Below are 17,889 nucleotides of genomic sequence, written 5' to 3'. Positions count from 1 at the left end.
TAAGTGTAATAGTGTAATAATAGTGTAATAGTATAATAGTGTAATAGTGTAATAGTAGTGTAATAAGTGTATTTAGTGTAATAGTGTAATAGTGTAATAGTGTAATAGTGTATTAGGTGTAATAAGTGTAATAGTGTAATAGTAGTGTAATAGTGTAATAAGTGCAATGTGTAATACCGTACTGTACTGTATCATACAGTGCTGTACCGTACTGTACCATATGGTACTGTACCATACTGTGCTGTACTGTCATGCCAAATAGCACTGAAAGCGTACAAAGATAAGTTTGTACGCACGCACGCACGCGCACACACACACACACTTTAACTGTGCGTGAAAACACACTGTAGTAATGGATAAAGACATGCCCAAAATGAGGACACACCTTCTTGTTACCAAATCACTGAATGGTTTTACTGTTTACAATATAGTCACTGATTGTCTCTGTGTAGGTCAGTCAGTAGAGCTCCTGCCTTCGGTCCACAAGGTTGTGAGTTCAAATCCCGGTACCGACAACTCAGCTCGTCAGTCTCATTTGTGCATGTTGTTCTTATTGCGCATTGTTCTTCTTCTATCTTGGTCCCGCTTTATCGCTGCTTGCAGCTATATTTATTATTATTATTAGCCTATTATTATTATTGAGGGATTACATCGACTCACTGGCCTTGGAACTTCTCGGGATCCCCCAGGAGATAGTTACTAACGTTCCTCTGGAAAGGGACGTCTGGAGCTCTCTGGTGGAGCTGTTGCCCCGTGACCTGACTACGGATAAGCGGTTGAAGATGGATGGATGGATGTGTTTCAGTGAATGTCCTTGTTTATGTCTATGCTGTGTTTGTCGTATGTCTGCGTGCGTGAGTGCGTGTGTGACTGTGTGCGTGAGTGTGTGTGCGTGCGTGCGTGCGTGCGTGCGTGCGTGCGTGCGTGAGAGTTTCTTGCCCCTCCCGTTTGTTAGTGACAACACAACACATGTGTCACTCCCCCCTGCCTGAGCCAACCAATCAATGTGTAGGGCCACTCCCCCCCTGCCAACCAATCAATGTGTAGGTCTGAGGCTCCAATAACTCCAGGGAGAGTGGTGCATGTTGGGATCAGAGTGTGGACTTCACCATGAAGACTGCTTTACTTATTCTCCTGATGTTCTGTCTGGCTGAGGCTGACGACATCCGCTGGGAGTTCCAACAGTTTAAGACACAGCTGGAGGAACAACATGCAGGTCAGGATGTTTACCTCATTTTAACAGATTTCTTTTGGGACACTTTTTGAAGTTGCTTTATTCAATATTTTTTGGCGGAAAATGAAAATGAATAATGTAAGCAAAATAAATGAATAAGTACTTGAAAATGCACAGCACCAGAAGCAGAGACGTGTGTTTTCAACCAGTCTAACATTCATTAGGAGGACAATATCAGTCACCAGAAGCAGAGACGTGTGTTTTCAATGAGTCAAACAAACAAAAATAAAAATCACACCTGTGTGAACTGAGTGGTGTAAGGTCTTATATAGCCTGATCAGCTCTGATCTGACGTAATGTCTGATGTAATGAAATCACACCCGGGTGAACTGGGTGACCGTAGCAACCATGCTCATTTTTCATGCACAGACAGACAGACAGACAGACAGACAGACAGACAGACTAACAAAGCCAGCTGTAGGAGTGGTTTACACCACTCAAAAACTATAGAGGAATGTGATATGCGTAGGTACAATGCAATATTACTACTTAAAGGGGAAAACCACCCATTTTCAACATTTTACTATGTCATTAATATACCTTAGAGCTGTTGTGTGGAAATAGAACTGTAATTATGAAACTGTAATTATGAAAAAAATCACACCCGTGTGAACTGAGTGGTGTAAGGTCTGTCTGACGTAATGAAATCATGTCTGACGTAATGAAATCACACCCGGTGTGATTTCATTACCTGGCTTTGTTTGTGCAGAAAAAATGAGCATGGTTGCTATGTTCACCCTGTTCACCCGGGTGTGATTTCATTACGTCATTACAACAGGGTGAACATAGCAACCATGCTCATTTTTTCTGCACAAAAAAGCCAGTTGTAGGAGTGGTTTACGCCACTCAAAAATCATTAACATGGTGAAACACATCTTGATGACATCATCAAGATGTGTTTCACCATGTTAATGATTTTTTTCAGACCTCTAGTTCTAGGAAACACAGAATGGGGGACCTTTTTTATTATGTCCACACAACAGCTCTAAGGTATATTAATGACATAGTAAAATGTTGAAAATGAGTGGAATGTCCCTTTAAGTAAAACATGTACTTTTTCCACCACTGAATTTCACATATCAGTTTTTTCTGTGATCCTGTTTTCAGCAAAGTTTTCAGACCTGGCTTCCAGACTGACTGTCAGTGAAACCAAGATTACAGAGCAGAAACACAAAGCAGGTACAGAGAATGTATTTCATAAAAATCACACCTGTGTGAAGTGAGGGGCGCTAATAAATTATGTAAAACAAACAGTGCAAACAAAAACATTAAACGCCATTAACAATAAAGAGACAATATGGCGTAATGAGTTACAAAATGACGTAATTTTTCCCTTCATTGTCAATGGCGTTTATGAAACAGACATTGAACTAGTGGGGCGCTCTTATCATCATACATCACATTCCCTGCTTTGCCAATCATATAATTTCCCTGGTGCAAATACACTCTTGTGCAAATCTTTGAATATATATTCTTTCACAGTGAACATGTGAAAGGGGGGGTTGGGGGAGAACAACATATGTTCAGATGGGGGTCGGCGGGTTCTGGGACATGACAACGTTTGAGAACCACTGACATAGAAACATAGGGTTTAACCCTGTGAGAACCACTGACATAGAAACATAGGGTTTAACCCTGTGAGAACCACTGACATAGAAACATAGGGTTTAACCCTGTGAGAACCACTGACATAGAAACATAGGATTTAACCCTTTCAGTACCACTGATATAGAAACATGAGGATTTTATATTACCTCTTTGAGTACCACTGACATAGACACAAGGTTTTTTTTCAGAAAGCATGATTTGGAAGACATGTGTAGAATCTGGCCTCAGGTCTTAATGTGTTAATTGTTTCCATACAGATCAGCTACAGAGCAGTAATGAGCAGTTCCAGGACAAACTTAACCTACTGACGAAACAGCAGGACTGCCTGAAAAGGAAGCTCTGTGGTGAGTGTCATCCATCCATCCATCCATCCATCCATCCATCCATCCATCCATCCATCCATCCATCTTCAACCGCTTATCCGTAGTCGGGTCGCGGGGGCAACAGCTCCGCCAGAGAGCTCCATGCAGACTTCCCTCTCCAGAGCAACATTACTAACATAATTCCTCCTGGGGGAGACGTTCTAAGGCCAGTGAGTCGATGTGTTTCCTCCAACTGCGCCTTGGCCTTGGTCTGCCCCAGGGTCTCCTCCCAGTGGAGATATAATCCATCTGGTCCTTGGTCTGCCCCGGGGTCTCGTCCCAGTGGAGATATAATCCATCTGGTCCTTGGTCTGCCCCGGGGTCTCCTCCCAGTGGAGATATAATCCATCTGGTCCTTGGTCTGCCCCGGGGTCTCCTCCTAGTGGGACGGGGGTCTCCTCCCAGACGTGCCTCGAGACGCCACTGTATTTCTGCCATGTCAAGTTCATCATCCTGTCATTAATATGAGCTCAGAAAGACCCTGTAATTGACACCTTGCTGAGAGAGAGAGAGAGAGAGAGAGAGAGAGAGAGAGAGAGAGAGAGAGAGAGAGAGAGAGAGAGAGAGAGAGTCAGGGTTAGAGAGAGGGAGAAAGAAGAAGGTCTTACTCTTACAAGGTCTGTTAAAAATGATGTGAGCTTGTAGATCTGCCTTTAGAAATTAAAGATGGAGTTTTTATGTACAATGATGTCTTCCCTTTGTATTTAGGGTTTCTTCCTGGAGGCTGAACCCTTGACAGTCAAACGTGCAGATGAAAAAAACAGTAATATAGTGACATCACATTATCAGCCCCTCCCCTAACCCCTCCCCCTTTATCATACAACTACAGCTGTGGGTGCGGCTTCAGTTCAGGTGGATCACCACCCATCACCTGGCAAACCAGGCATACTTAATGAACTGGTGGGGGTGCCCACATAAAAACGACATTTTAACAAATACTGTACACTTTTAACAAATACTGTACACCCTCCTTTAATAACAATAAGACCTGGCTGATGATCATGTTTTAGGGCGGAAAAAAATCTTGGCACTCCATCTTTAAAGCTTTAAGCCCAAACCACACCAAAGGGTCGCCATGCAACTCCTTGAGTCCAAACGGTTGTGAGGAGTTGCATGGTGACCCTTTGGTGTGGTTTGAGTTGCATGGTGACCCTTTGGTGTGGTTTGAGTTGCATGGTGACCCTTTGGTGTGGTTTGAGTTGCATGGTGACCCTTTGGTGTGGTTTGAGTTGCATGGTGACCCTTTGGTGTGGTTTGAGTCGTAGTATTCAACCAGTTGAATCACTAGGAGAAACTGCTGGATGCTAACTTGCATATGTTACCGTACCATTAACATAAGGCAATTAATTCCAAGCATTAATTTTGCACAATAGCCGTCATCACAAATGTCAGCACATTTTGGGCACATTTATCTAGGGCCGTACAAAGAGAAAAACCAACTAGTTTGACACGTTGTCATGGTTTTTACCATAACTGCACATAATTATGCAAGCTTGCATGTGTTCAAGAGATGTATTGATAATCATAAACAAATTCATACTTCTATCTGTGTGAATGAATGAATGAATGAATATTTTATTTTCGTGTCCAGACAAATTGACCCATCCCACATGGGATTATCAGACACAGCAACTCAAAAACAGCAAAACAAAAACAAAACAATAACATTCAATAACAGCCATATGTCCATATACGTCACCCTTCGCCTCCTATCCCATGCCCTATAAAGATACTCTGAGAAGGCAAAAACATGGTGAAAAAGAAACTCAACCACTGCCTCACTCTCGCACTCCACCAAGTTCAGATCAGGATTGTGGACTTTTTCAAACAATACTTCTCTCAGATCATGATACAGAGGACAAAATAGAATAAAGTGGGTTTCGTTCTCCACCTCATTCAGATCACAGTATTCACATATCCTGTCCTCCTCAACAACACCCCTATATCTTCCTGTTTCAATGTGCAATGGCAAAATGCCACAACGTATCTGTGCACACAGTGACCTCCGACTTTTTTCTAGGCTAAACATAACGTACTTTTCACATTTATAGTCCTTTTTAAATAAACAATAAGTTCTTAATTTTGGCTTTTGCCAGATTTCTTCTTTCCAGGCTTGTATATATTTTTCACAGGTTCTGTTTTTAAACTCCTCCACATTCACAGTGATTCTTTGAAAGTACTGTTCTTCCAGACCACACTCCTGTAATAAATCTAATATGTCAGAGACCCATTCCCCTTCCACAGACAGGTCCCAATAAAGGATTTGGCTAGCCACCATACTTGCTGGTAGACCCAGCAGCCTGTTCCAAAGGCTCACCATGCTGGCCTTCCATCTGATTTCACAGGAGTCCCACCCCAAAAAGAATCGTATTGCCCGATTTTGAATACGTTAATTTAACTGAAACTTTTTGTATCCCCAGACCCCCGAAACCAACACAAAACTTAAACCTACTTCTTTCTGTACCTGGATTTCTAAAATGCATTACTTGTGTTTTCTTTTGATTAATACACATTCTCCACTTCCTGCACCATTCGTTGACACAATTCAACATTTCTTGTAAGTCTTCTTCACTTTCTGAAAGTAAGATTATGTCATCTGCGTAAAGCAGGATATCTACAGATATCTGACCACATGGTACACCTTTCCTCAATTGTTTTACCTCTCCGACCAAGTCATTGATGAAAACAGCAAATAAAGTTGGAGATAATATATCCCCTTGCTTAACACCAGAGGGCGTAGGAAACCATTCTGTAAGATAGTCGTTTACTTTTACACAGGCAACAGGTTGACTGTACAGAGAGGAGATAGCTTGGGCGCTTAGGACCCAGATTTTTTATCTCATTCCAAAATTGTTGTGGATTCTGTGTATGTAGTTGTTCAAATTGTATGATCTGTCCTCTTTGATGTCTGCGTTTATAAAATCTGAGTTTTTTGTCAAAGCAGTATTGTTTTTGCTTATAGGTAGCTTTTAGCTGCTTTCTTAAATTAAGATCTTTACATTTCAAAAACAGACGTTCAGCGCTGCACATATCTGACCATAGATAGGCCAGGTCGCTATTCCAGTAAGGGTTACTCTGTTTAGATTGTCTAAATTTGGATTTATCCACATTATTATGCAGTTCGGACTGTACCAGAGCACAAAAATCATTATACCAGTTATCCAACTCCTCTTGATTTTTGTTTAGAGTCTGTAGTCGGTTAGTTAATGTTAACATAGCAGTATGACCCATATCAGAATTTAGGAAAGTGTCTGGTACATCTCGACTCACCCTCTTTTTAGCTGTAACAGGCACTTCATGCATTTGGGGCATTTCATGGCCAGCCCTAAACTTTAGCCACAACATTGAGTGATCTGGTAGGCGACAGTTATCTCCCATTAAATTAAAAAGAGCTCTGTCCTCCACCATTTGTGAGGCGAGCAATACCTTAAATTCCACACAATTTTCTAAACAGTCAAAAGGTGCTACAATATAATCAACCACAGCTTTACCCTTTGGTGACACTGACGTATAATTATCAAATAGTGGTCAATCCTACCATTAAGTACACACATTATGGAGTCTCTTAAAAATTCGAGGAATGTTTCCCCATGTTTATTAACATAATCATCAATAGCAACTCTCTGGGGGATTGTGTCAATAGTTGGGATAAAATCTTCCATATTTCCAATTCTAGCATTCACGTCCCCCCCTATGTAAATTAAATCTACTTCGGAAAATTGATATATCAAACTTAGTAACCGACAAAAAAAGGTTGACGCGTCTCTTCCCCATGGGGAGTTTTCAGGTGGGAGATAACAGGAAAATATAACAAAACTATACTCTGATAATTGATGTTGAAATAATAAACCTATAATCCCAGCATCTTTTTCAATTATTTCAATTCTGTAAATTAAAAATAAGCTGGATCTAACTAAAATCCCCACTCCACCAGATGCTCTACATGCTTTTGTATGAGTTTTCCTATTTAACCCAAACCATACGTACCCATCTGCTTCAATAACACTTTCCCCTTGAAGATGTGTTTCGTTTAAAGAGACCACATCTGCATTCAGAGATTGTAGAATAGATAATCTGAGTGCACAGTTTGCTGACGTCCATCCATTTATGTTCCAATGTAAGAATGAAATGTTCTCACGTGTGCTATGTGAGGATAAGAGACCTCATTTTTTTGTTAAAGCGGGCCATCCATCCTCTCCTACAGCTGCTACACTCGGACTCCTGTTGCGTCTCTCTCTCTTCTCTCCTCCATACCGCGACCGGGACCCCCGACCGTCGCCGGCATCCGCCGGTCCATTTTCATGGTATCGTCCGTTTCTGCCTGGTCCCCAGGGACCCTCGCGGCCCCGGTAGCTTAAAGCGAGTCGTTCATCCTCATATCGCGGCCGGTCCCCCCGTCCGTCGCCGGGATCCACCGATCCATTCTCATAGTATCGTCCGTTTCTGTCCGGTCCCCTGGGACCCTCTCGGCCCCGGTAGCTGCGGTCCTCTCTCCCGTCTCTCTCATGCTGGCTCCCGCGGCGGCCGCCCCGGGCTCCGCCTGTCGTTCCCGTCTCATCTCTCTCTCTTTCTCGTCGTATGAGCCTGCCGTTTCCAGCGATAAAGAGATCATTCCCGACTGGGAGTTCTCTAAGTGTTTTAAAGTTTAATTCAATGAGTCGGTCGGTGTGAGATTTAGCAGAACGCACATAAACTTTTCGGTATTCAAGGACCGGGTGATCCTTCAGTTTATTCTTTTTGCGTAGGAGGCAAATTTTCACCACACCGGGCTGCCCTCCTCTCCCAGCCAGTCGAGCTGCATCTACTATTTCGACATCGTCCACACCAAGACCATTCTGCAGGAACAGTTTAACCTTTTCAGTTATATTTTCCTCATCTTCCTCTGGCAGTCCGGACACAATGATAGAAACATCAGGGTCAAATTGCGATTTAGGTGGGCCGCCTGCTGAGCTGAACTTGCCCTCCATAGTATCCATGCGAGATTGCAGCCGTCCTACTTCAATATCAAGCGTGTCTTTAATATCGCGGCGGTGTGTCTCTAAATCCAGCATTATTGCTGCGTGACTTTCCTTGATGGACTTCTGTAGAGAGGAATCAATACGGTCAATTTTCTTGTTAATCTGTTTCTCGAACGCGTCTTGCGTCTGCGTTTCCATGTTGTCCTTCATGTTATCCATTTTGCAGTTGATTTTCTTCAGCTCATCAAACAGCTGGGCAGTGTCTTTATTTTTCCCACTCATATCGAGTGCGTTCGGTTCAGCCAGTTCTTTCTTATTTTCCGTGCTTCTGAGTTGCCTTGTTCGGTTCTCTTCCATTCAGGTATGGACCGTGGCAGCAGCAACGGCCCGTACCTGTGTGATATCAGAGAGCGGTTTAGTGGCAGGTTCAATAAGACTGGGGAAGTATAGAGCGTGTTAAATATGGTAAATATAGCTATTAAAGAGGTTTAAAAGTTATTTGTATCATGCGCCGGCATGGCGTGCTGGCGTGGTAGCCACCGGAAGTTGCTATCACTACCAGACACGTGCGCACGGTGTGAGTGTGTGTGTGGCTATCTGTGTGAGAGAGAGGCTGTATAGTTCAAGTCAACATCTGGACTTTATTAAGAACAAGAATGTCTGGCAATACCACCAACAACCCTAACCCAGGGGTTCTCAACCCGTGGGTCACGACCCCTCGGGGGGGGGGGTCGCCAAATTATTTTGGGGGGTCCCCAAATAAATTTAAAAAAACTGAATGGCTGGAAAATGAGAATTAAGAGTTTACAAAGTACGTGGTGCATGCATAAACTGTTTTTTATGATACATTTTCTCGATTATTAAGGTTATTTTTGCAGTCAGTTTGTATTGGTGGTGGGGAGGGGGGCAGGGCGGGGGTCGCGAGACATGGCCAAAGCATTTCCGGGGGTCCCCAGCCAAAAAGGTTGAGAAGAACCCCTGCCCTAACCCATGCAGCATTGTGTAATCTGGCGCAACTAAGCAACGTGATATTGTGTATTAGCTACAGAGAGTCTGGTAAACACAGAGAGAGAGAAGGACGACACCGAGAACTGTGTGAGAGATGGTAGCTGGACTCTGGGCTTTGGCTCTGCTTCTGAACTGAATATACTGAAGATGTCAACAACTACTATGTCTTCCTAATTATTTTCCATAACATCACTGCTACCAGCTACCTTTAAGGCATGATGCATTATATAGGTTGTTAAAGGAGCGTTTGGTGCTAGAAGGCTTTCTCACCTTTAGCTGCAGTTGTTTAGTCCTCATGAAAGTGGTCCAGTTGTTATTTTTTTGTCTAGTTGTTGAAGAAAAAAAACGCATCATTAGCTATTTCCCCTGCCCGACCATAAACCCTGAATTGGGCACTGGATTGTAGTGCTAATTTGCTTATTTCCAACGCTCGAAAATAATTTTTTGAGCCCGGCCTCCTACGGTATGTACACTGCATACTGTATATGCAGTATGCAGTAAGGTGTGGACCATACTGTTGACATTATGGAGAGAAGATATATACCAAAAAAATATATTTTCGTGCGATGGAAATAAGCAAATTAGCACTACAATCCAGTGCCCCATTCAGGGCTTATGGTCGGGTAGGGGAAATAGCCAATAATGCATTTTCTTTCTCACAAAATAACAACTGGACCACTTTTATGAGGACTAAACAACTGCAACTAAAGGTGAGAAAGCCTTCTAGCACCGAACTCTCCTTTAATGGTATGGTCACCAATTCTGATTCATTTCATCTACATGCTGGGGACCCCTACTCAACATTTCTAACATCTACATGCTGGGGACCCCTACTCAACATTTCTAACATCAGTTTCTACATGGGGGCGGCAGTGGCTCAGGGGTAGCGTGGCCGGATGGCAACCGCAAGGTTGCCAGTTCGAACCCGGGCTCCCCCAGACTCAGTGTTGAAGTGTCCTTGAGCAAGATACTGAACCCCAAATTGCTCCCGATGTGCTGGTCGGTGCCTTGCATGGTTTCCCCTGGCATGTGTGTGTGTGTGTGTGTGTGTGTGTGTGTGTGTGTGTGTGTGTGTGTGTGTGTGTGTGTGTGTATCTATGTAAAGCGCCTTGGATAAAGGTGCTATATAATGGTATATGCACCATTTACCATTTATTTTACCATTTACATGCTGGGGACCCATACTCAACATTTCTAACATCAGCTTCTACATACTGGGGACACATACTCAACATTTCTAAAATAAAACTTTAGGGTAGGCTACTCAAAACGCCAGGGTTCACATTCTGGCAAGTGGACTACTGTGTGTCTTCAATGTTAAATCATTCTGTCATTAATCTGAGCAAGTGAAAAAAGGATAATATTTGTTGTTTTATTTTTCAGAACAAGATGGATTTACATATGGTGACGGTCTGTGTTATTACATCTCTACTGAGACGAAGACCTGGGACGAGAGCAGACAGTGGTGTAGAGACAGACACTCTGACCTGGTCATCATAAAGAGCAAAGAAAAAGAGGTGTGTGTGTGTGTGTGTGTGTGTGTGTGTGTGTGTGTGTGTGTGTGTGTGTGTGTGTGTGTGCGTGTGCGTACGTGTGTGTGTGTGCGCGCACGCGCGAGTGGCAGCACAGAGGCGAAGCACCGTTGAACGCCAATGTTGTTTTTGTAAATAACTTAAACAACCGCACCCGTCGTAACTGCCGCCGTTAATGTAGTCAGTTGCTAAGATGTTCTGCAAACTTGTTTTAATCATGTGCTGACCAGCTAGGCCCCATTTTTTACTATATCTTTAATTTGTCCCTCTCCTTGCAGAAGGTGCCTTCTCTCTGGAAACAGTCCATAGTGGTACCTGTTGCCAAAATAAAGAAACCAATGGAACTAAACGATTTCCGACCTGTTGCCCTGACCTCTCTGGTTATGAAACAGTTTGAAAAGTTGGTGAAAACTGAGCTCCTGGTTAAAACTGAGTCTATGTTAGACCCCTTTCAGTTTGCTTACAGAACCAGGAGAGGTGTGCAAGACGCCTCATCGACCTTATTGAACCTTCTATATAAGCATTTAGAAGGCAGTAAGAAGCATGCCAGGCTGCTCTTTGTAGATTTCTCTTCAGCCTTTAACACAATACAGCCTCATGTGTTGGCGGAAAAACTTATACATCTATTTTGTCTAGATGCAGGTCTTGTAGGCTGGATCCTAGACTTTCTCACAAATAGATCTCAACAGGTAAAAGTCAATGGAATCTTATCCAGCCTACTAACATCCTCGACCGGCTCACCACAGGGTTGTGTACTGTCTGCCTTCTTGTACATCTTATACACAAATGATTGTGTGAGTCGCCACGCCAACAGATTTATTATCAAGTACGCTGACGACTCAATTATAGTCAGCTTGCTTGATGATGATGAAGTTGGCCACGGCCAAATACTTGATGACTTCCTCTCTTGGTGTGGTGATGCTTTTCTCCAACTAAATGTCTCAAAAACCAAAGAGATGTGTGTTGATTTCAGAAGATCCCCCCCAGTACCACAGAGCAGTGTTGTCCATGGTGAGCAGGTTGACCTGGTGACCACCTACAAATACTTGGGCACCACATTTGACAGCAAGCTGAAATTCAATGTCAACTGTGATCTGCTATGTAAGAAAGGCCAACAACGCCTCTTTTGTTTGAGGAGGCTCGCCAAATTTCAGGTGGATAAATCTCTAATGAAACTGTTCTACAGTGCTTTTATTGAGTCAATTATATCCTTCTCCATTATTTGCTGGTACGGAAACCTGAACTTAAAGGACAAAAACCAGCTTGGTAGGATTGTGAGAACGGCCTCAAAAATAGCAGGAGTAAATTTCAGTAGCCTGGATCATATCTTTAAAAACCAGGTGCTTAAGAAAGCCAAGTCCATTTCTTCGGACAACTCCCATCCCCTCAGCTCTGAGTACAGGCTGCTTCCTTCCGGCCTTCGCCTAAAGGTTCCAGGGGCAAAAAGTAACAGGTATAAACTATCCTTCGTGCCTGTGTCTATCCAGGCCTTAAATGACGATAGGAGGAGGAGGTAACTTTGTAACTTTGTCGCCGTTATGAATTTCCTTTGCTACACTGAAACCTTGAACTGTTTATTTTATTTCTATGTGTACCATGCTCTTTTTACTGTGTTTTATGTGATTCATGTGTCTGCCTGTTATGCCTTGTTGTAAACCAAATCGCCCTTCGGGGACAAACAAATAAATGAACTGAATGTGTGCCGTGTCGGCCATAAGATTAGCCTACAAACAGGCACTGAAGAGTGGCAGGATCTACCAACAAACATGGGCTGTCCATGACCCCACCCTGGACGCTATGGGTAGACAAACTCCCGACACAGATTTCTCAACATTCTCTGGGCCTATAACGGAACATCAGTGGAATGATTTCCAAACGGCGGAGAGGGCGTTTAGAGAGACGTTGGATACAAAGAAATTGCAACAAAAACAGCATTTATTTTTGTCTGCAGACCCGGGAAAGTGGATGGGACTAATGTCACTTCTCAATCTCCTCCATTATAGGCAGTCTGTCTATTTGGAGGAGAAGGTGCTTTTTGTACCCATGATTTACTTTCGGTGTTGGTATTATGACAGACTGAAGTGACCAATGTTGGCTGTGATTAAGTTCATGTGTTGCCTATATTCTGTACATTTAGGGCTTGTTTGGACTCAAGCACATGATGTTTCGAGTGCGTGGGATATCAGAAGCAACTGAAAATATTTGTGACCTTGATTTTATGATTTTATAAATGTGGACTCAAATATTTTTTTTTAAATGTGTGTGTGTGTGTGTGTGCGCGTGTGTGCGTGCGTGAGTCTAGTAGTGTGTAAAGTAGGGATGCACCGAAAGGGAAATTATTGGCAGAAACCAAATACCGAATATAGGAAACAGTTGGCCGAATACCGAATAATATTATATATATTTTTTCCTACCATTGCTGTCATGGCTGTACCTTACAGCTGAAAAAATAGAGTCCGCAACACTGGTATGAAAAACTCAGCTCCACTGGTTTATTGATAAACCAGTGGAGCTGAGTTTTTCATACCAGTGTTGCGGACTCTATTTTTACCAGCTGCTTGCAAAGCATGCAGCCTGGTCTATGCCTTGCTCTGAAACTTGCAACACCGCACATTGCGAGAGACCGACACCTAGTCGACATTTCGGGTTGCCTAGTCCGCATATTTCAGTATGAAAATAGTATGGGTTGTTGCCACCACTGGCAACAACCCATAACATCCCATTGTCTGCACGGCATGGCTAGTCGAGCAGTTCTGATTGGCTGCCTCGTCTCCAGCCATGTTGCCTCAGAATTCTTTAGGGTCACTAATTTGAGCATAACAGCGGAGCGCAGCTAAAAAGTGGCATAACGTCAGCAGCAGACCCACAGATAATAATAATGCAGCTGGTAATTAATTGATTTAATCAATTTGGGCTTGTTTCCTCTTGTCCTGCCTTTTGTCCAGCACCTGGGCTAGAGTGAAGCTGTATGCTCTATTACCTTTGTACCTTAAAGCTACCAGATGTATGGCAAAATAAATGGTTATGGCAAAACTTAACTTAAATAATAATCACTATTATGGGTCCATAACACATGTATTCAGCTCTTTTGAATGCATTAATTGCATACACTATTCAGTGATATATTTTCTGCCTATTCGGGCCGAAACCGAATAGGCCGAAAATTTTAGCCATTTTCTGCTGAATATTTTCTGCGGCCGAATATTCGGTGCATCACTAGTGTAAAGACATTTGCGTGTGCAACGAACATTTGCGTGTGTAACGTATATCATGAGGAGATACAAATATACGGTACAGTTTATATTTTGTACATCAGTAAACATCCATTTTTTTCTGTCCAGGACTTGGTTGTCAGTTTCAACAAGCCGGTGTGGCTGGGTTTGACCGACAAAGTTACTGAAGGAATATTCCAGTGGGTGGATGGAACTCCACTGACCACACCTACGTAAGACTATACACTTAAATTATTTATGCGTGTGTGTGCGTGTGTGCGTGCGTGCGCGCGTTCAAGTGGAGAGAGAGAGAGAGAGAGAGAGAGACTAATGTAATATTCATAAATTATGTTTGTAACGGATTCAGGTTCTCAGGAAAATCATCACTTGTCAATTTCTAAATTAATGATCGATGATAAAGTGAAAAATATAGTGATCAACGCTGTCAATAAGCCATTGTGTTGTAAAAAAAAAAATAACCTAAATATTTAGAGTGACAAACTATCGTTGTAAAAGTAGTGTACTAATTCCATGTTGTACTTCTACAGGTACTGGTCTGGTCAGCCTGATGATTTAAAAGTAGTGTAGTAATTCTGTGTTCTATATTCTACAGGTACTGGAGGCGTGGTCAGCCTGGTTTTGAAACCAGCGAGCACCCTAATACAGGATCAGACTGTGTTGATTATTACGATGGGTCTCAGCCTGGCTATCCTACCATAGGATGGAGCGATGCACCGTGTTCTGATACCCTCTACTGGATGTGTGAAAGATCTCTGTGCTGAAACCATCATGTCACATTGTATCAGTATTAACACAGCGAACGCTAATCGCGTATCAATACGTTATCAATTAATCAACCGTCCGGTGCGAACCACGTATCCATACGTTTTAATCACTTTTTTATAGCATACTTTCATTCATCTTTTTACCCACCCGGACAATGAAGAACCATCCCCCTGTCATTGCTGCTTAGTCCCGCTCACGTGATCAGAATCAAAAAAACAAAAACAAAAAACCCCTCCCCTCCTGAAAACAGGAGGGCGGGCCGCTTTACGTGTAGAAGCCAGTGTAAAATGGACACGCCCATGGAATGATCTAGTCGGTGTGTGAAAAGAATCAAATTTCACCTAACCTCGCCTCACCAGGCTTTCACCCAACACTATAATACTCGATTCCCCCCTCCCCTCCTGTTTCTCCTGCAGGAGGAGGGCCTTGCGAGATGGGGGCTCTGCTCTGTCTCGGAAAAAAACATGATGAACGGAACGCTGTTACGCTGCCTAACACATCTGCACCAGATCGGCATTGCACAACGTCTGCAACACACATGGACAGATGCATGTTTACTTCTTCATACTGTAGCGACCAAACGATCCCCGAGCCTACAATACTACGAACTAACAAACCGCCGCCATGACAACAGACAGTCTACCGTTGGGGGATCACGTATCGCCATGCAGAGCCGTCATAATCGGAGATCGCTCGGACGTGTGATTGTAACGCTTTTTTATTCATTATAATTGTAGTGATAAGACCGCAATGAACGCGTCGGGGACGTAATCGACCCGGGTGTAATGTATAACGAACTTTTCCGCGTCCTAAACCGTGCATGCCCAGGCATGTTCCCCTATACTAGCTTGAAAAACAAAATCAGCTGATGATGACAACGCGTCTCACCGTTATACTATAGTTCTGAACCGAACGGTGGAATGGGACTTTTTATAGCCGTACGGATCAAGACTTTTGCTGCCCAATGTGCCCATGACCCCCCCCCCCCCCCCCCAATGTTACTGCGATCAAAACAATGAAAGCAGTGAATCATCATCATCATCTAAAGAAAGCAGAGTTATGAAGGTTTATAGTCAGACATTGACAGGCAGATATAACAATAAACACAATAAATATGCTATACATCCTATACACCGAATGAAAGCCCTGAATGTGTACTTTTACGAGGAAAAGAGTAAACATTGATCCCATGTACAGTTTGTCATAAATTGGTTACTGGGTGGATGCACATTGCGCCCACCAGATATAACTGCAGAGAAGACATGGACCCGATCTCAATATTCACAAAATAAGGCCTATAGCGACATATAAATACTATATACCGTATGAAACAGAAGACTCTCTGCTTTCATAAGAAAAAAACTTCTACTGTAGCAACTGTTCTCTACAGTTGCGCGGTGCAACTGTAGAGAACAGTTGCACCGCTCACTTCACAGGGGTGTGATTTTTATTATTACAGTAGAAGTTTACAGACCAAACTGTAAATAAAAGGTTTACATGACTTTCTGTCTCAGTCCGTATATAGCGAGCTGTAGTGAATAAGTACAGAACAGTTGCAACGCTCACTTCACAGGGGTGTGATTTTTATTATTACAGTAGAAGTTTACAGACCAAACTGTAAATAAAAGGTTTACATGACTTTCTGCCTCAGTCCGTATATAGCGAGCTGTATTGAATAAGCAGAGAACAGAATATGGGACAGAGTTGCACCACTCACTTCACATGGGTGTGATTTTTATTATTACTACAGTAGAAGTTTTTGAGTGGTGTAAACCACTCCTACAACTGGCTTTTGTGTGCAGAAAAAAATGAGCATGGTTGCTATGTTCAAAATAATTTCTGACGTAATTAAATCACACCCGGGTGAACTGGATGACCGTAGCAACCATGGTCATTTTCTCTGCACAGAAAAAGCCAGTTGTGAAATCACATCCGGGTGTGATTTAATTACGTCAGATCAGAGCTGATCAGGATACATAATACCTTACCTTATTTCATTACGTCAGACATTACGTCAGACCACAGCTGATCATGCTATATAAAACCTTACACCACTCAGTTCACACGGGTGTGATTTTTTTTCTTATGAAAGCAGAGAGTCTTCTGTTTGATACGGTATATAGTATTTATATGTCGCTATAGGCCTTATTTTGTGAATATTGAGGAGTTCACGTCCATGTCTTCTCTGAAGTTATCTGGTGGGCACAAGCTGCATTCAATAACCAATTACTGTCTAACTGTAGATGGGATCAATGTATACTGTTTTCCTCGTAAAAGTACACATTCAGGGCTTTCATTCGGTGTATAGGATGTATAGGATATTTATTGGGTTCAATTTTATATCTGCCTGTCAATGTCTCTGACTTTAAACCATCCATAACTCTGCTCGCTGTTCAAGATAACCACTTCCAGGCAAATGCAGGTGTTGCAAAAAGGTCAATATCTCTAGAATGGAACATGGTAAAATCAAAATGTATTTTTTAAATTGAAGTGGACAAGTTCAGCTTTCTTTTCATGTATGCGTGTGATTCTCGCTATAAGAGAACATTTTGCTGTGGGCCCCCGAACAAGGCCTTTGTGCAATGTTAAACGGTAGCAACATCAAAATAGGCCTGCCGAGATCCTGTAGCAATCAAAGTGTTAAACCATCATGTTACAATGTATCAGTTAGTATGAAACCATCATGTCACAATGTATCAGTTAGTATTAACCCTAGAACAGTAAACATATTTTTTGTTACACCATGGGTATATTTGACCAAAAATAAATGTATATTAAACTAGAACTGCACTCTGTCGAGTGCCTACTTGGTTGTTGCACACAAGTTGGCCATAGTGCGCAAGCAGAGCGTGCAAGTACTGTCGACCGCTACAAACTGTCAAATCTCAGCTTATCTGTGAAAGAACGTTTGAAATATTGAATTATTAGGTTTAGCTATTTGCTACGTACCTAGTTTTTGGAGGTAAAAAAGTAGTATTGTTAAGTATGGTAAGAGGCGGCTTTCGATGGTGACGTATATGTATATATCAGTGTCGGGTGGATTAAAGGAAATGCCTCTATGTATATGTAATTTGTAAATTGATTAGCGGTATACTGTGGTTACTCTGCGCCCCGTTTGATGCGTATGTATCGTAGCAGCATATGACGTCAGGTATAACTGGTATAACTAGCTCTCAATGATGACATAAT

The 17,889-nt window shown here is 42.6% G+C and overlaps 1 protein-coding gene across 1 annotated transcript; it reads left to right on the top strand.

The window, feature by feature from the left end:
* The first annotated feature begins 1,083 nt into the window (after positions 1 to 1,083).
* Positions 1,084 to 17,413, top strand: LOC306922980 (CD209 antigen-like protein C). Its single transcript, XM_079500910.1, has 7 exons — positions 1,084 to 1,216; positions 2,342 to 2,413; positions 3,100 to 3,186; positions 10,554 to 10,687; positions 14,044 to 14,147; positions 14,528 to 14,713; positions 17,339 to 17,413. The coding sequence occupies exons 1-6, from the start codon at positions 1,111 to 1,113 to the stop codon at positions 14,694 to 14,696; spliced, it is 672 nt and encodes a 223-aa protein (XP_079357036.1). The 5' UTR covers positions 1,084 to 1,110; the 3' UTR covers positions 14,697 to 14,713; positions 17,339 to 17,413.
* The last annotated feature ends 476 nt before the right edge of the window (positions 17,414 to 17,889 follow it).

The sequence above is a fragment of the Electrona antarctica genome (assembly GCF_951216825.1).
Source record: "Electrona antarctica genome assembly, chromosome: 5".
In the NCBI taxonomy this organism is placed as follows: Eukaryota; Metazoa; Chordata; class Actinopteri; order Myctophiformes; family Myctophidae; genus Electrona; species Electrona antarctica.
This window is presented reverse-complemented; position numbering and strand designations above follow the sequence as displayed.